This window comes from Dermacentor albipictus, chromosome 3 (assembly GCF_038994185.2).
Source record: "Dermacentor albipictus isolate Rhodes 1998 colony chromosome 3, USDA_Dalb.pri_finalv2, whole genome shotgun sequence".
In the NCBI taxonomy this organism is placed as follows: Eukaryota; Metazoa; Arthropoda; class Arachnida; order Ixodida; family Ixodidae; genus Dermacentor; species Dermacentor albipictus.
The window spans coordinates 1307215-1331315 of NC_091823.1; the positions used below are offsets into that span (position 1 = coordinate 1307215).

Here is a 24101-nt window from a genome sequence, read left to right on the forward strand (position 1 = left end):
TCTACCATTTATACGACTGCTGCCCCGAGCATTTTGCCTGTTACTTTGCCTTTCGTTTCTGTACTATCAAGTTCAAGTACACATGTACTTTATCACTGTGCAAGTAGAATGGCTTCAAGGCTTTTCCTGGGCATTCAACAGTCACTATTTATTCCTATAAACCTTCCTGCATGTGAAGGCAAAAGAAACTTATTAATTCATGCTGGAAGTATAAAAAGACAGGTATTTGCACAGAAAATGTTTATTTTGAGCACCGAGGTTCTTGCTGATGTAGATATGGTGCTGGCTCCCTCCCTGCCCGAAGCATGTGCTTGCTGTACACAGCACCAGATGATGGCTTCCTAGGTCAAAAGATCAAAGTGAAATAAGAGGCATTTTGTTTTAGCCCCGGAAAGAAAAAGCAGGATTGAGACATTAACATGTATAAAAAATACTTGCCTAAAGAAAAATTAATACACAAGCAAATTCACTAAAGAGGTTCACTTTCAAGAGCGAAAGTATGGTTACGATGAAAATTACAAGGAAGCTTCACTGCTCATTGAGGTTTCGGTTCAGTAGTTGTTGAGCCACGAGGGTTAGCATGCTACATCTTGCGTATTATGTTTTGTAGAACAATATTGCACTTTGAACAATGTAGTGCCTATTTAAATGAACTGACAAGGAACGCTGAAACTCCAGGCTAGTTTGGTCTGCACAAGATATGATACAGACACTGTACTGCATTAATTTAGTGTTTTTGTCACTGATCTCGTGCACAAAGGTCATTCACACCTATCCTACATGAAATGCAGTTACTTCTTTGAAGCTTCATCTAGTCCTTGAATTTGCTGCATGCTTATGTCTAAGGGAGTTCGTTTGGTTCCTGTTAATGTAGTACATCTAAGCAACTGTTATCAAATGCCCATAGTGTTCCCTTGCATGTACGAAACATTTTTGGCCCTTTCAATGCACAATACTCATTACATTTGACACTTGGGACTCGTGCAAGGCGCCATTTAGTATTATATGCTTGTCCACATCTGATAATACTTTCATAGCTGGGTCATTCCCATGCCAAATGCCTTGGTTATTACTGTGACCATCTCACACTTTTCCTTTAGAATCTTCTTGTCCACTTTTAAGGAAGCACCCCACGACACAATGTCTCCATCCTAGTGGTGCTATGGAGTTAACTTATGTGCTAGTTGTAGCAGATGACGTCAAATGAAGGCCACTGAAGATAAAACTCTCTGCGACAATTCCTTTTACACAAAAAATGCAAACAATACAGAATAGTCAAAATGTAGTTATCTGGCAAGACTGGCTGCATCCATCATCTTTGTTTGGCGCAATTCTGAGGTGGCTCCATGTTACAAGACGCTTGGCCATTATTGCCATGTGACTGTTTGGGACTCTATAAAACACAAGAATTGCCTTACTCCGGCCTTTCTCTTTGTGCAGCGGCCAAGGTTATTATTCGTCCAATCGCACCGTGTCCTGTTCGTGTGTCCATAGACTAAATTCTTCACCACATTGTTTTTGCGGTATTTCGTGAGTGACCCATGAACTCATCTTGGGGTGGGACTTCTTATCTTTGGCGTTTGCTTCTATCTCTTGTCGTCAGCACCTCACACAACTGGATGATGCCACTGGCAATTCTCTTCCTAACCACGAAGAATGCATTCGTCTCGTCAACTCTTCCGATTACGTTCTTTGGCCACCTAGAGAAAAGATTATAGGTGTCAACTCCTGTAACATTGTGGATGGCGGCGTATTCATTCTACCCTATGACCATACCCTATCTCGAGCAATTCTGATTACCCCTGGCCTTATTCGCTTCTCTGAGGGGTCTGCATTGCTTACTGCAATAAACCAAATCGAACCCCAACTGTTGCCTCGTGGATCAACTGTCACTTGAGCTGTTGACACTCATGTCGTTGCAATTGTCACGAAGACAGCTCAGTGTGTTCTTGCGTCTGTTACCGTGCGCTGAACAAAATCGTGCGCAAAGATGTTCACCCCGTGTCACGGATGGATGATGCACTAGATTCGCTCAATGGTGCTGAGTATTTTTCTAGCCTTGACTTTAGACCAGGCTACTGGCAAATACCGATGTCCAAATCCGACAAAGCAAAAACGACATTTGCCACCCCTGATGGGCTCTACGAGTTCAGTGCGATGCCTTTTGGACTCTGCAATGTGCCTGCCACATTCGAACGCATGATCGATAAGTCTTGTGTGGCTTGAAATGGAAAACCTGTCTGTGCTATCTCGACGACATTGTGTTTTCAACCATGTTCTCACAACATTTGCAACAGCTTGATGAAGTCCTTGCCTGTCTTGCAAATGCTGGTTTGCAGCTCAACACACGCACACGCGCGTGCGCGCACACACACACACACACACACACACACACACAAATGCAGTTTGGCCAGCAAGGCCATCAAAGTTCTGGGGCACATAGTCTGCAAAGAAGGTATTCGTCCGGACCCCGAGAAGCTTACTGCCATCCTCGAATTTTGTGTCCACTGCGTCAAAAAGACATGCACAGTTTTCTTGGACTTGCTTCTTCCGGCACTTCATATGCAACTTCGCTACACTTACGTCTCCGCTCCATCAACTCCTCCCCAGTAATGCACCCTTTGTTTCGTCCGACGAATGTGAACATGCTTTCCTGCTTTTGCAACATGCCTTGACGTCAGACCCAGTACTGCGCCACTTTGATCCAACCGCGCCCACCATCTTTCACACCGACGCTAGCAGTCAGTCTCGATGCCATTCTACTACAATGCGACAACACATTCCACGAACGAGTAATTGCTTAGGCTAGTCGTGCACTAACCAGTGCAGAAAATTACTACACCATAACCAAGCAGGAGTGCTTTGCTGTTGGGCCGTGCTAAAATTTCACCCATGTCTTCATGGCCGCCATTTCACAGTTGTTACCGACCATAACACACTGTGCTGGCTTTCATCGCTAAAGAATTTATCAGGTCACCTGGGTTGCTGTGTGCTTCACCTACAGGAATACGATTTCAATGTCACCTACAGGGCTGCAAAGAAGCATCAAGACACCAATGCTCTCTCTTGCTACCCTCTGCCGAATCATGACGATTCACCATAACCTCTCCGCGATTGTGTACGTCCTGAGTCCTCTTCATCGGCTTTACCCATTGTAGCCCTCGAATGGCTAAGACACAACAGCCCATCTGTCCTTGTGTCCCACTAACGCATCGACCCATACTGCTGAACTATTCTCCAACGCATGGAAGATTCTTCGTCACCTCCAAACGCCTGACTTCGTCGACAACTTAATCAATTCAAGCTGCACAATGGAGTTTTACATCGCAACATTTATCACATCGATGGCAACAAATGGGTCCCGGTCATACCATGTTCTCTGCAATGTGAGGTGCTTGAAGCCTTTCACGATCATGCGACGACTGGTCCTCTAGGCTACCACAAGACTTACAACAGAATATGAAGTTGCTGCTCCTGGCCTGGCCCATCTTCAGCCGTTGCGAAGTATGTTGCACCCTGCGTTCATTGTCAAAGCAAACCCAACAGCTCCTTCTGGCTCTTTACAACCTCTGCCTTGTCCCGCTTCGCCTTTTGAAGTAGTTGGAATAGACTTGTACGGTCCTCTTCCCATGACCTCACATGGAAATCGTTGGATTGCAACGGCCATAGACCATCCAACACGCTATGCGGAGACAGCATCTCTACCATCCTGGACTGCTGCTGAAGTCGCCGATTTCTTTCTACACAACATTATCTTACACCGCAGCGCTCCGCGCGTTCTCCTCAGTGACCGCAGCAGTCTTCCTCTCTTCTATCCTTACCGAAGTTCTGTGCGCCTCTAACACAATTCGCAAGACGACTTCCAGTTACCATCCGCAGACCAACAGCTTGATGATTGCGATGTACAGTCACGTGCAATATGAATTGCAACACCGGTGCCCGTGGTCGAAGGGGTTCCAAGGCTGTACGGCTATGCAGACACATGGTAAGTTCCAGACCGAAACACAGCTTCAATTAGTGGTGTCTATTAAACCGCTATTTCGAATGTCAGAGCTGCTGCGCAGCCGTGGAGCCCCTTCAACAACGAACAAGAGTGTTGCAAGTCATATTGCATGCGACTGTACATCTACTCTGGCCACACGAACGGGGATGCAATCCTGTCGTGCATGACATTCGCCTATAACATGGCTACGCAACGTACCACTGGATTTTAACATTTTTCTTCATCTATGGCTGTTCACCAAGTTTCATTCTTGATGTATCATTCCTTTCGACTCCTGTACCCCCATCAGTTCCTTTCTTGGAACAGTTTGTGTCTCGCCTCGCAGAGTGCAGACGCCTCGCCCCGCTTAACACCGACGTCTCCCAGGACGCTCGCAAGTTTCGTTACGACTCGACCCACTGTGCTGTAACTTTTTCTCCTGGTGACAAAGTTCTTTGGACTCCTGTGTGCGTTCCTGGCTTATGCAAAAAATTTTGCAACACTTCTTGCTTATGCAACACTTCTTGAATGCCCACACCACCGTATCGTCGGGCAGCGAGCACAACCTGCGACACCCATGTGGCCACAGTGACGAGAGGTGGCCTGCGCAGCTGGCCGGTTGGGGTCATCAGGTTGTCGCCGGCCATCCACTGATTATATTGTTCACGGACACGTTCTTTAACAGGCTTGTTGAGCACGACGTCCAGTGGCTGAAGTGTTGACGTCATGCCTCCCGGAATGACGGCGAGTTCCGTCCTCCCGTCGCGGAGTGCCAGCTTCAATCCTGCGGTCAAGTGCCCGCGAAAGGCATCCAGGACGAGCATGCTCGGACACCGCAAGAGTGCCCCTGGTTGCCGATTCCAGACGGTCTTAATCCAATTGAGCATGAGGGCCTCGTCCATATAGCCCTTTTCATTCACGCGAACGACATCCCGTGGGAAAGCCTCTTTCGGCAGCGTCTTCCTCTTGAATATTATGTATGGGGGCAGCTTTCTGCCATCTGCAGTACACGCGAGCATCACCGTGAATGCTCGTTCCCCGTAGAAAGAAGCTCGACTTCTTTTGTGCCGCGTTCGCACACTGTGGTGAGCGACGGCATGTCGAACCACACCGGCATTTCATCAGCGTTGCCGATCTGTACCAACATGTAGCCATGCTGCTGCCGGAGACGGATAACATAGCGCTGGAATTCGACCAACTTGTCCTCGTATGCCTCTGGCTGCTTCTGCCAGATTGATTTGCGCTGTCGAAGTGCGAATCCCTTGCGTTGCATGAAGCGACGAACCCAATAAATGGAGCCCTTGAATTGTTCCTTGGGCAGTCCGGATTCTCGGGCGATCTCAATAGCTTTGATGCAGATGAGTTCTGCTGTGACTGGCAAAGATCTGGCACGATGCTCGCGGACAAAATCCGCCACCCTGTCTTTGAGCTCCGGGTGCACTGCGCCATAGAATAAAGAACTTCGTCAGAATAAAGAAGCGCGCAGCGCCCGCGAGTTGGGCCGCGTCCGTCACCAAGGGGGCGATAACAATGTGGATGCCGAAAGGTTTGCGCTCCAGACATGCTGCCAGACGACTATTCATGCTGTGCCAAGGGCCGGTATGTAAGTCAAGGGGTGAACTTTTAGTAATATTTTTGGGAAAAAACCTCAACCTATATTCTGCACTATACGGTACTCGCACTGTTGGAGACATATGCCGTGGCCGAGAACCTACGGCTTCCCGACTAGTCGGGTGCCACCACCTGTGCCACACGCAGTTGCACTGCGGCACCCTGCCTAGATGGAGTCCATAAGCCAGGAAAGCCACGCACGGCAATCTATGTCCGCAGCACCCTGGCGCGTGCTGTTCTACCTGTTGCTGACATCGCCGGTGGCCCCTTGGAGTCATGCGCCGTTGTGGTACGCCTTGGCAGCCAGGACACGGCTGTGGCGAGCATCTGCATCCGTCCAGGAAAGCCGTGGGATCCCTCCAGCCTCATCCAGCTGGCTGTTCGCCTTGGTGGGCATGCAGTCCTGTGCAGTGACTTCAACGCACACCACACGGATTGGGGAAGCGGCAGCTGCACCCGCTGAGGCAAAGCCCTCACAGATGCCATCAGCTGAGCTGGCCTGCTGACCTTGGAACACCAGGGAGCCCACCTACGTCTACCGCAGAGCTCGCACGGCCATTGACCTCTCCCTCAACACTGAGCAGTGCTCCTACTCCTGGGCCACAACTTCGGACAAATGGGGGTCTGACCACTTCCCTATTGTGATCAGCCCCAGGTCTGGGAGAAGGCCTAGGTCAAGAACTTACGTCACAGACTGGTCCCTGTTCCGGAAGCACTGCAGCAAGTTGGACGATGGCCGTGACTTCCTGAGCGCCATCGTGGATTGTGCTCAGGCTGCCACCGTTCAGTGCTCTACCCAACCAGATACCCCCGCTCCGGACCTCCACCTGCTCAACATTCGTGCCTCCAGGCGCCGTATGGAGCGTGGAGCAATCCGGACGGGCAAGGCAGAGCATTGGACCGAGTACAGACGTGCAGATGCCCGCTGCAGACGCCAAGCCCAGCGCAGGAGGAGCCTCTGCTCTGCCATCGAGGGCAGGTCCAGGGGACCCCTGGCTTGGAGACTGCTCAAATCCCTCACCAGCAGGAGAGGAAGCCTACAACCTGTCCTCGCCGTGGCCATCACGCTGAGCATCAGCGAAGAGGCCCTTGCGGAGCTCCTCGCCAACCAGTTTGCGCTGGCTGTACCACGCATTGCAGCCATCCTGAAGGTAGGGCAGCCTTCCGTCAGCCTGCCTAGCTGCCTGCACAACCACCACACAGGGTCTTCGCTTCTGTAAATGGCCTGTCATCCAGTCTTGGGAGCCTGGCCTCACAGTTCATTGGCCCAGAAAGCAGTCCAAGCGCTTTTTCGCTGCCTGAGGGCAACAGACTTGAGTGCCCGACTATAGACATCCTACACTTAAGTTCTCTCTCTTCCTCTTTCACTCCCCATTCCCCTCCCCACGTGTAGGGTAGCAAACTGGACTCAGCCTGGTTAACCTCCCTGCCTTTCCGTCTTCCCTTCTCTCTCACCACCCAGGGTGGCCATCGAGCCAGGTTATGGCTATCTACCAGGACCCGCTGAGGCTGCACGAGCTCCAAGCATCGCAGTGCACCAGGAGCCCAGTGCACCAGGAACCCAAATGCTTCGCAACCTGGCCGCCAGCGAGCAGCTGCACCTGCTTGACTGCTTAAACATCTGGCAGTCAGGGCAGGTGCCGGAGTCGTGGCGCACAGCCTACGTGGCCCCCATCCTGAAGGCCGGCTGAAAAACGTGAGCTCCTATTGGCCAGTCTCACTCACCTCTGCTGCTTGCAAGCTGATGGAGGCCATTGCTTTCTGGCCGATGAGCAGATAGGCTTCCGGCGGAGCTGATGCAGTGCGGACTCCATCGTGGACGTGGTCTCCACGCTGGAAGAGGCCAAGGCCTGCGGTGACGCCGTGCTCCTGGTGCTTATCGGCATGAAGGGGGCCTTTGACGCCCTGCCCTATCCAGTCGTTCAGCAGGCCCTTACCTATTTGGTAGAGGGCGTCCCACAAGGATCAGTGGTGAGCCCTTTCCTGTTCAACCTGGCCCGACTGCCTGCTGTCCTGCAGAGTGACCCCCACAACCACGTGAATACCTCCATCAACGCGGACCACATCGCCCTATGTGTGCGAAATCCACCACACAGCCACAGCAGTGCGCGCTCGGCTCTGCAAAGAGCCCTCGACACCGCCGCTGCTTACCTGAGCTGCATTGGCCTTGCCATCTCGGCAAGGAAGACGGAGGCCATGCTGCTCCACCCAAGAGCAACCGCCCGCTGCACAGCTGCAACTGGAAGGCGACCTTGAAACCCGGCAGTGACGTACCCGGGGCTACACGTTCATCACCGGCTGACCTGGCTGCCTGCTGTCAAGACCCTGCATGTCCAGGTCCTCCGGGTCCACAAGGCAGTCTCCCAGCTTGTTGCCCGAGGACAGAGCTGCATCACTAGGTGGGCTCTGCGGCTGTACCATGCAGTAGCCACCTCACGCCTGCGGTACGTCCTCCCACTCGTGGCACTACCACGTGCCCGTCTCAAGAAGCTGGAGCTGCAGCATAGGGCCGAGATTAGGTTCTGCCTGGGCGCTCCCTGCAGCTCTGAAATCGCTGCAACCTTGGCCGAGGCAGGAGCATGGTCCCCATCACTCCTGTCACAGCCCACATTCTACAATCAGCCACAGCTGTGCACATCGCTGAATGACACTGCGTTCAGGTATATCGGTCACATTCCGACCGCACACACAACCCCCATCACATCTGCACTGAGCATTACGCTGCGGAGAAAGCTTATCAGTGAATGGCTGCTGACAGCGCAGCGAAATTTTGGTTATAAAGCAATTTTTCCCGACCGTGCAATGAGGCCGCAATGCGAGACCGCAACGAGGCCGCAATTTGGTGACTTTATTCACTACCGCCCTTAGCCGGCAGATCTGAACCATGCATCAGGAATGTGCATTTCCCTTGGGGAACAATAGAAACTCTTATTTAGGCTAAACAAGCGCGCGTACGTACGTACTTACATGCCGCACTCGGGACATCTGCCATTCAAATATTCTGCCATGTAGCAGCACCGTAACCAAGTAATGTTACTGTTACGTGCTTCTGACAAAGACTCTAAATAACTCTGAAGGAGCGCAGTTCCGTGTAATATACGTTCTCTGCGTTAGGGCACTGTAGCACTGGCTGGCCGGTGTGGCGGTCCCTGCAATGCATCACAAAAGCTCGTGAGGAACCTGGCTATAAAGTATCATCACAGAACACCTATATATGGCATCATGCAGTCGAAAGATTAGCTACGCGTAGTAGATGCACATGAAACGCAAAGACTAAGTATACTTACGAGAAGCAAAAGCCCGAAAAATAAGCGATCCACCGCTTCGTGCACTCCGAGCCTGCCATATGCCATATTATGCCGCCAAAAAGGCCGAATGCGACATCACGGACGTAAAAAAACAAAGACCGGATGTGGCGTCCCGGACGTGACGTTTGGGTGAACCTAACGCTTGCGCTGCGTTCACCGGGTGAACGCAGACACTTTCTAAGAACGCGTTATTTGTGTAGCCATATCCACGTTTTAGACGAAGCATCGTACAACGCCAGCCAATACAAGCCTCGCAGACAGATATTGGCGGCGAGGAGTTACGGAGTCGCCATCTATCGGAAGCGCCTCGCTGGCGTAGTATGAGGGATCACGTGGCGCGCTCCTCATCGGTTTTGCTGTCAGCGCTCACTGAAAACACCACGCGCGAGCTCTCCCGGATATTTCTGTAAGTACTTTTGAAACGAGAGAAGTTTTTTACTGTCTAAATAATAATCTTGGGCAAACTGAAAGCACAGAATCGTTTATAGACGCTATGTCTCTTTACCGAATACGTACAGTGAACGCCACTGCGCGCGGTCGATCGCCGCGATGGAGTATCCCGAACCGGCTTCTTGCGTGAAAGGTAGGCAAACGCTGAGAGCAGAGTATGTGAAATATGTCCTTATAGTGTTTGTATAACTAAATGGAGCTTAATAGAATGAAGCCTCAATGCAGCGATCGCACAGATTCGCAGCGACCGACTGCGCGCGTCTGGATGCTTGTCCGCGTACTGTTTCGCTTTCACCGCGTGCGCGTTTGCGCACCGTGCCATGAGCTTTAGGCCGCAGAATATGAGCGTTTGACAGTTTACAAGCAACCATTGTTGTGTGGGCGCTATCAGAGCTGTTCAAAAATAATTTCATTGTAGAGACTTCGACGCCTACGGGGACTGTGATGTGCCGTCGCAACGATTCAATCTTTTTTTTTTCTTCTAAATTATTTCACCTTTCAATACTATTTCTCGAGTTGCGTCGTACTGTGTGTTTATCGGTGTTCTCGGCGTGCAATTTCCCGCTGCTCCTTTTTTGTAATCCAGTGCATTAATTCATAACACAAGCATGACCATATGCCATGCTTTTTTTAAATGTGCTTCTTACCACTGCCTTTCCACTTCACTGAACTTGCCAGTACCTATAGCATCGACAAGTTCTTAGACCAAACCGTCATGACATTAGTCGGGCAGCGGCCTCGGGCGAGCGTCTCAGTGCGCGTTTTCAGAACATCGCAGACCGGGCGCCATAGCAGAAATCTTCCTCGCGTCGGTGCTTGCTGCATACCCGAGTTGTAGCCGATGACTGTTTGCCGGTTTTATGTTTCGCGAGCCAAGCTTCACGCAGCTTCTGGTCCTGCGGCTACGTGTGAATAAGGCTGACACCGGCCTCCATTACGTGCGTCCGGCCCTGCGGCACCAAGCAGTAGCCTACCAAGTTGCGCGCCTTCAAAGGCAGCCACTACCTATTGTAGTGCTTTCAAGCGTTGTAAAGGAGACGCCAGAAGCGGGAAAATTTCGCCACAATGAGGACCGCAGCGTACGAGGGAATTTAAACTCGTTTTCAGCTCGCTTCGGCGCGCCCGAAGCAGCCGACGCGGCCGCTATGTCCACGTGATCCCTCCTAGCACGTCACGCCGACGGTGGCGCCAGCTTTTCCAGTGGTGGAGCTCAAGGCCAATAGGGGGCGCTATTCTCGACACAAGCCTAGAGTTACTGTATATGCTCCCAAAGGTATTTGGTAGCATATACAGTAACTCTACGCATGCCTAGGGTGCCTCGATGCGCGCGCTCCCCTCCGCCGCCGTGCAGGGTGAAGACAACCGCGTCGTCTGTTACGGCGTGCGCCATTAAGATGCCCGCTCCGTAGGCAGTCGACGGACATCGCGCAGTTGCATGCACAGTTCGTCGAGAACACGAAATTTTCGCATCAGGAGTGTGAAGGTACCAATTTAATATTCTGTCATTTTTATTTTATGCGAAGCATATTACTAGAGCTCAACCGAGCTCCTCAGGCGCGGCAGTGTCACCTTCAATACCACGTGACACCGTGACGTCACGACAGAGGAGAAACGGGGCTCCAACTCGCGCCGTCGTTCGCGGCGTCGCGGCGGTATATAAGCAGCTGCGCTTGCCTCTGCTAGACATTCACGAGGTGAGATGCCTCCTGGAGACAGAGCTGCTCGTTGGAATGAGAAGCGAAGGTTGCGGCTTGCTACAGAGACTGTTTCTAGGTGGCTTTGCTACGGCGCAGCGACTACGCGCCCCGCATCGGACGCGGTGAGCGTCGAGCAACGCAGTGTTCGGCGCGACAACGAAATGTGCGCCCGAGCAAGCGCCGCACGCCTGAGCCGACGCCGGACGACACCGGCTTTTCTGCGACACGAGCTCCTTAACGCTGTCGCGTTAAAATAAAGGCTAGTATGCTTCGTATCCTGGGCTTAACCTTAGCTAAGCCACAGCCAGTTTTTTTAAAACGGAATTTCCAACTGGACTTGCTGGCAGCAAAAAACTGCCGTCCACGCCAGCCGCGCAGACCTTAAAAGAATGTCTTGTTGGGCTAGCTGGTGACTGTTCACCTTGGTTAAAGGTGCGAAACATACGCAGGCACGAGACTCGCCGTCTTTCGCTGTGTCTGTGTGAAGTGAAATTTAGGGGCTCGCTAAAATATAATCAGGAAGAAGCCAAAGACTGTCGGCTTTCTCTGAACAAACAGGGATAGTGTGAGGAAATTCTACAATATGAACTGAAGGCGTGTGCGCTTTCCAAATCAATATATTAAAACTTCTTGCCTATACTGATAGGTGGAACAATGGTAGTGAGCTAAGAAATCATTTTAAATATAAAAAGTGGCACCCTGTTATATTATATGCATGCTCAAAAGGGCAATGTTGTAGGTCAACACTGGCGTCACGCTGTCCACAAAGTTCGCGGAGCCCGAACACAACAGCTCTCTTTTTCGTCTAATTCTGTCACCACCCAAAATAAATTTCTGTCGTTAAACGGACACGTAGCCTTGAAATCATCATAAATAATGTCTTATCCGGTATTCAAATAATTCGCCGATCATCGGGTGGGGAAAAATAGCGAACGCACAGACAATGCATGATCAAATGACTCATGCCCAATGCACAACTACGTGGCTTGTATACATAGTAGTAACCACCAATTGTCACTAAATCAGTCATGATGAGTCGTGACATGACATGTTTGTCATGACCATACATGCGTCGTGCCTGGTCATTGGTTTCATCCCCACACACAAAAACACACGCATGAACACATATACGCACGGACAGCAAGTACCGCCCGAGTTGGACAACGGCACAAGAATAACGCCGCGAAAACACGTCAACACTATCCGTAAGTCATTACATGAAAGGCAAGCTTAAAGCTCACCTTACCTTCTACTGCGCCATGCGTATGCTCTTCCAGCTAAGTACAATATCAAATTGTACGAGACGGCGGTCACAAAGTGCGCTCAACGTATGCGTAATGTATGCGTAATGCGCACAACGTATGCACAACGTGTGCGTAATGCGCACGCTCTTGCAGCCGGTGTGCAACACGCGATTAAAAACAAAGCATTTTGTGTTATCCAGAAATAAGCGAGTTACACACGCATGCATATGTGACAGATATCAAGAATACAAGACGAACACGCTACGGGAAAAAGCACAAAAATGAACGAATATCTACGAATGCAGAAATGGCATAACTTACGCTGCACACACACGACCGGTCCGTGGGCTGCCACTTGTCGCGCTTGACCGTAAGCAGCCAGAGGAGTCGTCTTTTCGTTTCCTTAGGAAATAAGAACATCTTGCAGTCACTCCGTGAGTGGTTCGTGCACTGGGGCACGCAACACCCGGGTATTCCGGACCAGAAAACGCCGTGCACGTGTCTCTCTAGACCGACCGTAAATAAATGTGGGGAGCGCAATGGCGGCCGGCGGGAGAAGCGGGTGGCACTGCAGGCGAAAGTCGATGATTTGGTCAAGGTGGAAGCGGTCAAGGACGCGCAATCCCTTTATTAATTACGTTTCTCCACCTTGCGGGTTTCCACATAACTATAACGCCAAATTCTTGCGAAATTTTTTGAAGTAGTTGATGAATTTGACTTTGCCCTGCCATCTGCTAGCCACCTGCCTAGCTCAGATGGTAGAGCGGCTGCCCCAGAAAGGCGGTGGGACCGGGTGCCGAGTTCAAGTTCCGGATGAGGACGAATTTTTCTTCAACTGCGAGGATTTCTTTCGAGGAACCCGTACTTGTTTCCTTTGTAGCAGTTGCTAGAATTGGGTGGATGTCTCATTTTTCTTTTATTAATTACGTTTCTCCACTTGGCAGGTTTCCACATAACTATTATGCAAATTCTTGTCAAATTTTTTCGAGTAGTTGGTGAATTCTACTTCGGCCTGCCATCTGCTAGCCACCTGTTTAGCTGAGATGGAAGAGCGGCTGCCCAAGGAAAGGCAGTGGGACTGGGTGCCGAGTTCGAGTTCCGGATGAGGACGAATTTTTCTTCAACTGCGAGACTTTCTTTCGAGGAACCCGTACGGGTTTCCTTTCTAGCAATTGCTACCAATGGGTGGATTTTTCATTTTCCATTTAATAACGACGTTTCCCCACCATGCGGGTGTCCACAGAACTATTATGCCAAATTCCTGCTAAATTTTTTCGAGTAGTTGATGAATTTGACTTTGCCCTGCCATCTGCTAGCCACCTGCTTAGCTCAGATGGTAGAGCGGCTGCCCCGGAAAGGCGTGGGACCGGGTGCCGAGTTCGAGTTCCGGATGAGGACGAATTTTTCTTCAACTGCGAGTCTTTCTTTCGAGGAACCGCAACGGGGTTCCTCTGTAGCAATTGCTACGATTGGGTGGATGTCTCATTTTCCCTTTATTATTACGTTTCTCCACATTGCGCGTTTACCCCGAACTATTACGCCAAGTGCTTACCGTTATTGTCTTGTAGAGAAACCTAAAGCTAAGCCGAATGAATTGTGGAAGTACGGTAAAAAAAAACGAGCAATCTAACGTTGTCATTTCAAATGTAATTGAATATATATGTAATCGTGAAGATGAGCAAGGTAAATCAGAAAGGTTTAGATGTTTAATCAGCGTTCAACAGAGTCGAAGGTTTGAAGAGCACCATAAAACTGGCACAAATAAATGTTATCGAAACTTGTGAAATATTTATCATGTCTTTACTACAAGTAAGTAAGTAAGTAAGTAAGGGTAATAATGACTGCTGATTTTAACTTGCCACATATCGATTGGGAACTTATTTCGCCTGGAAATACAGAAATTTCTAGTGCCGAAAAATTATTGGATATCACATTTTTTCATAACTTAAGGCAAATAGTGAAGGAAAACACACGTATAACGTCCCAATCGCAGTCATTGCTTGACTTGGTGTTCCTTTCCCATAAAGTAGGCGATTATGAAATGGCAGTCACCGATGGTACATACGATCACAAAATCATTTTGCTGAATGTGCTTACTTGTACACCACAACCTACAAAACCTACTGTACGTGTTGAAATCAAAGACTATGCTAAGGCCGATGATAAGTCTATTCTAGATTATTTAGAAAAGTGTTTCAACGAATTTGAAAATGTCTCCGAGGTCGAAACAGTTGAAGATTTGTGGCAGCGCTTTCAAGCTATTATTAAAGTCTGCATAGATCAGTTTGTTCCGACTCGACTCAAGAAAACGAAGCGGAGTAACCCATGGATAACTAGGGATATTGTTCACGCGAAACGGAAATTAAAAAGGCTGCGCAAAGGAAAAGCAGATCCTAAGGAAATACACGCAGTACGTCAGAGAATAAAGACTTTGTTACTCAGCTCGAGGAGGAGGAGGAAAGAACTTTATTGTGTGCCCTGCGAGTTGGTTGGGAGGGCCAAAGGGCCCGCCTAGGTGACGGCCAGGAGTTCTTGGGTCCTGGCGGCATCCTCGGCCCGCTGGACGGCCCATAATTGATCTTCGAGGGCGGGGCTGAGCAGCGCGGCTTCCCAGCGCGTGCGAAGGCTGCTGCTAGAGACCGCGTTTTCTTTATTGCTATTTAGCCCTCGGCATTCCCATAATATATGCTCCAGAGTGGCTCTGGATTCACATGTTCTGCATTTGTCCGTAGGATATACACCCGGATATATGATGTGCGAGAGCGCAGGATTCGGGTACGTCCTAGTTTGTATCTGCCGCCATGCGACAGACTGCTTTTTTGTCAATTTTGCGTGAGGTCGCGGGAATATGCACCTCTGTAACCTATAATGTTTCGTAATGTCATTATATGTTGTCATTCTGTCCTCCCACTCCCACTCATTTACCGCACCGTCACGTCCGGAGGGTGTCGGGGCGTCACTTGCGACTGCGGCTCGGTCCGTAAGCCCTCGAGCCGCGTCATGTGCCGCCTCGTTGTTGCCGTCCTCCGCGAGGGTGTGAGCGGGTGTCCAGGTGATATATATCTTTCTTTTGTAATTTTGCCCTCCTGCAAGAAGAATTCGTAGTGCCTCCGGGGAGATTCGGCCGTTGGCAAAGTTTCTTATTGCCGTCTGAGAGTCGCTGACTATCACGGTTGCGTTAGTCTGAGCTGCTGCGAGCGCTATGGCTACTTCTTCAGCTATCTCGTTACTTGTGGTGCGTATCGTCGCGCATGTCTTGCACCGTTTATCCCTATCGATTACGGCTGCCGTAAATCCCCGTCTGCGACTGTATCGAGCCGCGTCTACGAACACTGCGTCCTTGTCGCTGCCGAATTTCTTCTGTATTTGCATCGCTCTGTTCGTTCTTCTGTCCTCATTGTGTTCTGGGTGCATGTTCTTTGGTAAGGGAGGTATTACCAATCTTTCCTTTGTATCTCTCGGGATGTCCACCTTGACACCATGCTGTGTGTGGTAACCTATGTCTAATCTCTCTAGGATGTGTCTGCCTGCTCTAGTCTTAGAGAGGCGTTCATATTGTGCCGTACATTGCGCTTCAATGAGCTCGTCTATAGTGTTGTGTAGGCCTAATTGCAGCAACTTGTCCGTGCTGGTGCTGATCGGTAGTCCTGTGGCTAGTTTGTATATTTTCCGAATGAGGCATTCTAGTTTGATCTTTTCCGCGACCTGCCATTTTAAGTACGGCGCTACGTACACTATTCTACTTATTACGAAGGCCTGTATTAACCTGATCGTGTTTTCCTCTTTCATCCCGCTATGTTTATTTGTTATCCTTCTGATTAGCCTCATGATTTGCGCTACAGTTCCCTCCAGTCTTCTGAGGGTTTCTCCGTTGTTGCCCTTGGCTTCAATGAGGAGCCCCAATACCCTGATCCTATCGACCTTGGGTATGGGTTTCCCATCGGCCGTCTTTAACTGTATCTCCTCTCTATGAGTGAGCTCTTCCCTGTAGTTGCCTGGTTTGCGACCTCTGCGAGTCGGTCTGTACAGTAACAGCTCCGATTTCTCTGCCGAGCATGTTAGCCCTGTCCCCTCTAGATATTTTTCGATTGTTTCGACCGCTGTTTGAAGCGTTTGTTCCATCTGCCCGTCACTTCCGTTTCTCACCCATAGGGTAATATCGCCTGCGTATAAGGTATGATTTAGACCCTCGATTTCTTGAAGCTTGGCTGGCAGCCCGATAAGCGCCAGATTGAATAGCATCGGTGATAAGACCGAGCCCTGTGGCGTACCTGCGCTGCCTATCTCGATATCCTCCGAAACTAGGTCCGCTATCGTGATCTTTGCCTTTCTGCCCGTTAGAAAATTGCGTACATAATCGTACGTGCGTTTTCCCAGTCCTAGTTCGCCTACTCTATCCAGTATCGTTGCATGTGTTACGTTATCGAAGGCCTTTTTTAGGTCCAACCCGAGAATTGCCTTTGTCGATCTGCCCGAATCGTCTATGATCTGATGTTTTAGTTGTAACAGAGCGTCCTGCGCTGAGAGGTTTCTCCTGAATCCTATCATCGTGGGCGGGAGCGCGTCGCAGTCTTCGAGGTAGGTGGTCATCCTAGCTAGGACCACGTGCTCCATGAGTTTCCCCACGCAAGAAGTGAGAGATATGGGTCTCAAGTTCTCAATTTGCAGTCGCTTGCCCGGTTTAGGTATTAACACGATTTGTGCAGTCTTCCATTGCTGCGGAATCTGCCCTGCCTCCCAGCATTCGTTAATATATTCGGTTAACTTAGCTATAGACTCATCGTCCAAGTTCCTTAGCGTTTTATTCGTTACACCGTCTAGTCCGGGTGCCGACTTGGTATTGAGTTTCTGCAGGGCTGCCCTGACCTCTGACTCGCCGATTTTGCTGTCTAATTCGTCATTTACCTGCCCTGTGTAGTCAGGGTGTACGACGGGCAGCACTTGCGAGATGTATCTTTTCTCGATTTCCTTGAGGAAGTCCTGCTCTGTCCCTCGGTACGTTTGTATTAGCCGATTTATATTTTGCCTATGTGCCGACTTTGTCCCGTCCGGGTCTAATAAATATCGAAGGATGTTCCACGTTTTTGCCATTCCTATCTGACTGTCCATGTCGTTGCATTTTTCCTCCCACTGTTGTTTGCATAGCTGCTGGGCGTACTTTTCTATGTCCCTGTTCAATTTGGCTATCTTTCTACGAAGCGTCCGGTTGTGTTTTTGTTTTTTCCATCTCCGTTGCAACCCTGCCTTAGCTTCCCACATGTGTAGAAGCTTACTGTCTACGTTCTCTAGATGCGCCTCCGGCGGGACCATTTTCGTAGCTGTTCGAAGCAAAAATTTTTTAATCGCACTCTAAGTGATTTTCTTAAGACTTCCCCAGAAAAATTTTGGCGTTATTTAGACCGCAGAAAGGAAAAAATAAAGTAAATTACGGTAGGAAATGTTCTAGTAGAAGAAAAAGCTATAGGTGTTATCGCTGATGGATTAAATAAATATTTCCAATCAGTATTCACGCGCAGTGATCGACCATTTCCAGTAGATGATGGGGCATCTTTCAGCGAAAGTTCCATGGACGCTATCAACTTTACTCAGAGGGGCGTATTCCAGCAGTTGCTACAGTTAGATGACAAGAAGGCTTCTGGGCCAGACGGAATACCTACTGGCTTTTTGAAAAGGTATGCTGAGTGGATATCATTTTATTTGGTAATTATTTTTCAGAAATTACTAAGCACCCATTCCGTGCCACAGGACTGGCATTGTGCTGTAGTTATCCCCATATTTAAAAGTGGCAATCGTACTCTAATGAATAACTACCGTCCTCCCTTACGTCAGTTTGCTGCAAGGTTATGGAACACGTCATAGCAAAACATATAATTATCTTCCTAGAATCAAATGGCCTCCTTTGCGCATGCCAGCATGGGTTCCGACGGGGACTTTCCACAGTGACACAGCTCATTGAGACCTTACACGATTTTTCCAGAGCTATGGACAACTGTGAACAAATGGATGTCATATGCGTTGATTTTGCCAAAGCCTTTGATAAGGTTCCCCATCGTAAATTACTTTTTAAACTATACAAAGCAGTTATAAATGGCGACGTTCTAAAATGGATTGAAGATTATTTAACTAAGCGCAAGCAGGCAGTTCGCGTTGATGGTTCCGAGTCTGGTTTTGTAGATGTATACTCAGGAGTACCAGAGCGGTCCGTGTTAGGGCCAACACATTTTCTGCTTTACATCAATGATGTAGCAACCGCTTTAGATAGTTCTGCTAAGATAAAACTCTTTGCAGATGACTGCTTCATTTTTGCGCCGGTATATTGTTTAGAGGATCAGATTAAGCTCAACCGAAACCTTCAGGCGTTTGGGAGTTGGTGTGACAAGTGGGAAATGCGAATTAATTTTCATAAGACCGCATACACGCATATCCTGCAAAAAGAATATTTTTGCTTTTCAGTACGATATTCAAGGCTACAATCTAGTTAATGTTCCCTGTTTCAAATATCTTGGTGTCTCTATTTCGCATGATTTAAAATGGCACAATCAATTGAGAGAGTGTGTGCTCTGCGGCACAGAATAAATTGGGTTTTTAAGAGCAAGACTGGGGAGGGCAACAAAAGATGTTAAACTGCTGGCTTACAGATCTCTTATTCGACCATCCCTAGAATATGCGTTAGTAGCATGGGCGCCCCATCAAAAGGTAATGTGGGCCAAAATAGAGAAGGTGCAACATTTGTTCGAAATATAGAAGGACAGACTCAGTTTCGGCGATGTTAAAGTCTTGCGGTCTTGAATTATTGGAAGATCGGTGCAAGAAGCAGAGAGTAAAAACGTTATTTCAAATAATTCACGGCGAAATAAAAATTAATAAAGATTTGTATTTAAAACCTCCAGGCAGACTGAGCTCCCGCTTAAATCATAGTGAAGCTATTCAACCGTACTTGTCCCGAACCAATGCCTTTCGTTGTTCGTTCTTCCCAGAGTCACTAGAGCTGTGGAACAAGCTGCCTGCAGAAATTGTTCGCAGTTCTGATACTGCATTGTTTACAAATGCAATCAAGGTTCTTTACTAAAACTGTACCATGTGGATATTGTAAAGTGTTTTCTTTTCTTTTTTTTCTCTTTTTCCTTTTTTTTTCTGTTTGTGTGCGTGCGGAAGCTGGTTGAACATTTGAATACATGTCTTACAGTCTGTATATCGTATTTTGTATTGTATCCGCAGGACACTGTAGTGCATGTGCATATTTCTTTTGTATCTGGCTGTCTTGTATGAACGTATATGTAACATCCCTCCCTGTTATGACCTTCAACTGAGGGTTGACAGCATTTCTAAATAAATAAATAAATAAGCACTGAGCTGCTAGACCTGATATATATCAAACTTGATCATGAATATGCGTTATTGATCGCCCTGACACCCTCCCCGTTTTTTGTGCTTCTGTATGAAATATATCTGTATAAAAGGGATCTGCGGTGTTATTTGTAAAAGGTAAATATGCACAAGGGTGGTGACAAAACAGTAACTGAACTACCTGTCGATATTCTTAATGAATGTAGCCTGCAAAACATTTAAAATTATTTTACACTTTTATTGAACCCCTTTTTATGTCCCACCTGCAGCATCGCTTCAGGATAGGCTTTACGTGTGAGACACAGCTGAAGTTCACTCACGATATTAGTGAATCAATTAGAGGCAGCAGTCAGATCGATCGTTTCTTTACAAATTTGATGAAGGGCTTAGACTTCGTAACTCGTATTTTTATTACTGCAAGAATTATCGCTTCTTATGTGAAAATAAACTTGCCCTTCATCACGACAGCAAGAAATAAGTGTAAGACGAGTCATCGCTTAGTCTCGTCACACGAGGAGGTTGCTGAGATATATCGTTCAGGTATTGAAAAAAGAAATGAGCATTAAGTGAACGACTCTCTCGTAACTATTTGGATAAAGCCAATAGAAGGCGTGTAGTTTAGAGTCACGACAACTGTTTTTATTGCGATGTTACTGAGTATTCAGGTTGATGCCTTAAGTTTCACGCCGAAAGTTCCTAGGCTTAAATGCATGTGAATTGAAACCGGTCCCAGTCATCTGGCGCTTGGCGGCACACTGTGCATGCGCGCAGAAGCCACCGGTACAGAGAGTCTGAAAAATGAAATTTATTCTTCTAAAAGCGTAACAAAAACAGAACGCTTCTTTCAACAGGTACCACCACCGTTGCTCGCAGCCGTGGAAACGGAAGGCACAGCGATACATGATGCAGCACAGAATGCGCCGCCGAATGGGCCGGCGCGCCACCGCCCTGCCTGGACGGATAGACTACGCTACGGAGGCTACGCAGAGGCTTCTACGGGTGGCCACACAGGACTTTGAGCAGACCCCGCGGTTGACTAGTGGTGTCCCCCCAAACCCCTGGAATGTCGAAGTAATAATGCCCTAAAGAGATTCTTCTCGGCGAGATTCCTACAGTCGGCTGGCCCAGCCAGCTAATGCCCAACAGAGGTATAAATAAAGGCTCTCTCTAACCAGTGATAAATAAGCGCGCTCTCAACAATGCACGTAGCTGGCGGCGGCAGCAGCAACAACAACAATAAAGGGTTAAAACATGCAGCGCTGTGATATGGGCCTCGTTAAGTAAGAGCCGTTCTCAGCTCTGGTGGTGCGTCTTGGCGTGGGCGTTGAGGTTGCCGCGGTTGGCGAAGCCCTTGCCGCACACGGGGCAGCCGAAGGGCTTCTCGCCCGTGTGGACGCTCATGTGCCGCTTGACGGTGGACTTTTGTGAGAAGGCCTTGCCGCACACGTGACAGCCGAACGGTTTCTCGCCCGTGTGCGTGCGCATGTGGATCTTGATGCGCTCCTTGTCGGCGAACCGCTTGCCGCACACCTCGCACGGGAAGGGCCGCTCGCCCGTGTGCGAGCGCATGTGGCGCGTCAGCGACGTCTTCTGCGAGAAGCGGTGGCCGCACAGCCCGCACCCGAACGGCTTCTCGCCCGAGTGCGAGCGCATGTGCAGCTGGTGCACGTTGCGCGAGGCCAGCTGCTTGCCGCACACCGCGCACGGGAAGAAGGGCCGCGCCGCACTGGGCGCCGGGCTGGGCGCGGCGCTCGTGGACGACTCCTCGGAGGACAGCAGCAGCAGCTCGGGCTGCGGCGGCGGCGTGGCCCAGTCCTTGGCCTGCATGAGCGTCGAGACCGGCGGCAGCCGCAGCGGCTCGCCGTTGGTGGGCGGCGGCAGCCAGGGCTCTGGCAGGTCCCCGCCGGCCGCCTCGCTCATGGCCGCATGCTGGACTCAGTGGCGCCCGCACCCTGCGGTGCAGAACAAGGGACAATGAGTCATGCAGCCGCTTTCGTGCGCCGGAGTGCATGCCGAGTGTCAATCAACCAGTGTACTCTTTTCACTGGCACCACCGTTGACCTAATCAAAATGTTCGCCATTTTTATGGCGCGCCCCCTTGCACGCGATGGAAGACGGCGCGCTTCCTCCTCTGCGAGATCGAGCCACCGTCCTCGGCTCACACACAGCATACGGCGCACTGCCACGATGTTTGCGCTCTTTGCACGCAACATCACGGTCACGCAGGAAATGCGCCTGCAGTGTCCATACAAAACCTGGGATATTACGGGGCAAAACCGCGATTTTATTATGAGCGACGACGTAGTGAGGGACGCCGTATTAATTTTGACCACTTGGAGTTCTTTAACGTGCAGCCTATGCACGGTACGTTTTTGGATTTCCATGAAAATGCGGCCGGTCCCGCGCTCTCGAGCTTAGTAGCACAACGCCTTAGCCACTACGCCACCACGGGGAGTTGGAGTGTCCAAGCAATTGCTACCGGAATGAAATAACCACAGTGAGCATCAGCACATGTTTTGGTGATAAAAAACTGCAGGCTTCGTCGTTTTCCTCTCAGCGCATGGTCATATGCTCGCCACTGTCAAAATTGCTTCCTTTGTTCAAGCAAGTTCGTAATTTTATCTGCTTAAAGTTGTTGTGCCTCAAGAACGCACATTTAATTTGTAAAAATGTTTTAAAACATTTGCCACTTTGACAGTATCGATCTGGCCGCCTACGTCTTGGTGCTCTCACGGTCGTTTCGGTAACTCAATGGACATGTACCAAAATCGGCACATGTATGAAAAGAGTGCATGAAAAACATAAATAATCGGTCATGACATGTGTGTCATGAAACAGCCGTCTACGTCTTGGTGCTCGCATGCTCTCCGGCAGGCGCGAGTAGCCAGTGCCTGATCGATCAGTGGGCAGTCATCTTATTCCTTTCGGAACGGGGCAGTTTCCGGCTATTCAGAAAAAAAAACATTAACGCGTGCACGTAACTTTGACGCGGTGAGTTCCGTGGTTTTGTGACGTGGCCTTACAGATAGGCGAAACCGGCGCAGCCCGAGATCTTTTGACCAATAGCAGAGTGCCAATGGCGAAAAGGCGTCGAATCAGAAGTAATCATTTCTCTTTTGTTCGGTGTAATCATGCATAATCAGTGTGCCCATGTCATATAACATGGGGAGCTATCGCGGTTTTCGTGACGTCGCGTGACAGACAGGCGAAGCGGGGGAGGCTCGAACATTTTTTGACCAATCATGGAGGGCTGATTGGAGAATTGAAATAGAAAAGTTCAGAATAGCTTTAGGTTATAGCGCGCCAGAAGTCTGAGGACCAAGTACTGCAGGCTTTGTATGTTGGTGAAAATTACCTTCAGGTATGTCGACAGTTTAGGTGAGTTGTTGACCAATCATTTGGGCAGCGGTTGTCTTGTCCCATCTTCCGGCTGGTTTGTTTCGTGGTTTTGTTTTGGGCTTCATGCGCTAACAAGAAAACGACACTGCCGAATGTGCAGAGCAATTACAATCACATTACAACACTGCCTTGAATTTTTTTCTTTCGGCATGTGTCACTTCTAAAGTTGTCTGTCCTTTTTTTTTAGGCTGTTTCAAGATAACAGTTACATTAGCACACTTTCCCTCCAGTAGCTAAAAAAGTTGAGATTTCGTATTTTGAGGAAATGGGGGCCACTTTCTTGGTGATCATGTATATACAAGACGTAGGGTATGGCGCACGACCCGAAGGTATAACTTTAAAGGAAGGAAAGAAAAAAAAGACGGTCGTCATGGCATATGTTTTTCTGACGTTTCGGCCGGAGGACGGGCCTTCGTCGAAGTGAATTCCAGTGTAGTCGCATCACAGTTATATATCTGGACACCAGACACTTATCACTTTGTCCGACACGAACATGCACATAATCAAGCCCTAGTCAAACAAATGCAAAGCGAGCACATCGTGAAAAAAAGTAAATGTAGCTGGGCAGTTCTAGAAAACACAGCAGATAGGAAACGTCACTACATGTAATCACATAATCATGCGGTGCCAAAAAAGCAGAAGCTGCACACGAGAAAAAGAATATGGCTAGCGCCGTATAACGCACTGCAGCAGAATGAAGAATTTAAAAACGCACACGTGGACAAAAACCAGTATAACATGCATTATATAATCAAAGCTTTCTATCGTCTTAAAATGTAGCATCAGTAATTCTGCGACCCGTGCAGCTTATGCCATAATTGTAGCTGCCAGCCGCCGGGCACAAATCTAAACTTTTCCAACATAGGAAAACCTCGTACAAATGGCCACCGTGACCACGGGCACAAGTAAGATATATATAAACTGTTCAATCTAAATTAGTGATGCAGGTTTGTTTTCCGATGTTTTTGTTAATACCACAAGAGAGAGCGTTGAACTTGTATATCAAATGATTTGAGGACTAAACGATCATGGTGGGAAGGAAAACCAGATTCCAGTATGGTCA

The 24101-nt window shown here is 49.0% G+C and overlaps 1 protein-coding gene and 1 long non-coding RNA gene across 5 annotated transcripts in view; both read right to left on the reverse strand.

Annotated features, from left to right (window-relative positions):
* Positions 1-232: 232 nt before the first annotated feature.
* LOC139057156 (uncharacterized) lies at positions 233-8554 on the reverse strand. The gene is made up of 3 exons (XR_011512596.1): positions 7745-8554; positions 7319-7606; positions 233-341 (listed from the first exon to the last, which is right to left on the reverse strand). It is a non-coding gene; the product is annotated as an uncharacterized lncRNA (long non-coding RNA).
* An 11870-nt stretch (positions 8555-20424) lies between these two features.
* LOC135919922 (gastrula zinc finger protein XlCGF49.1-like) overlaps positions 20425-24101 on the reverse strand; it is a 53902-nt gene continuing 50225 nt past the window's right edge. For all 4 annotated transcript variants that reach the window (XM_065453937.2, XM_070534935.1, XM_070534936.1 and 1 more), the window contains one exon: positions 20425-21591. In XM_065453937.2, the coding sequence (XP_065310009.1) occupies positions 20933-21559 (627 nt within the window). In that variant the 5' untranslated portion in view covers positions 21560-21591 and the 3' untranslated portion in view covers positions 20425-20932. The remainder of the gene's footprint in view (positions 21592-24101) is intronic.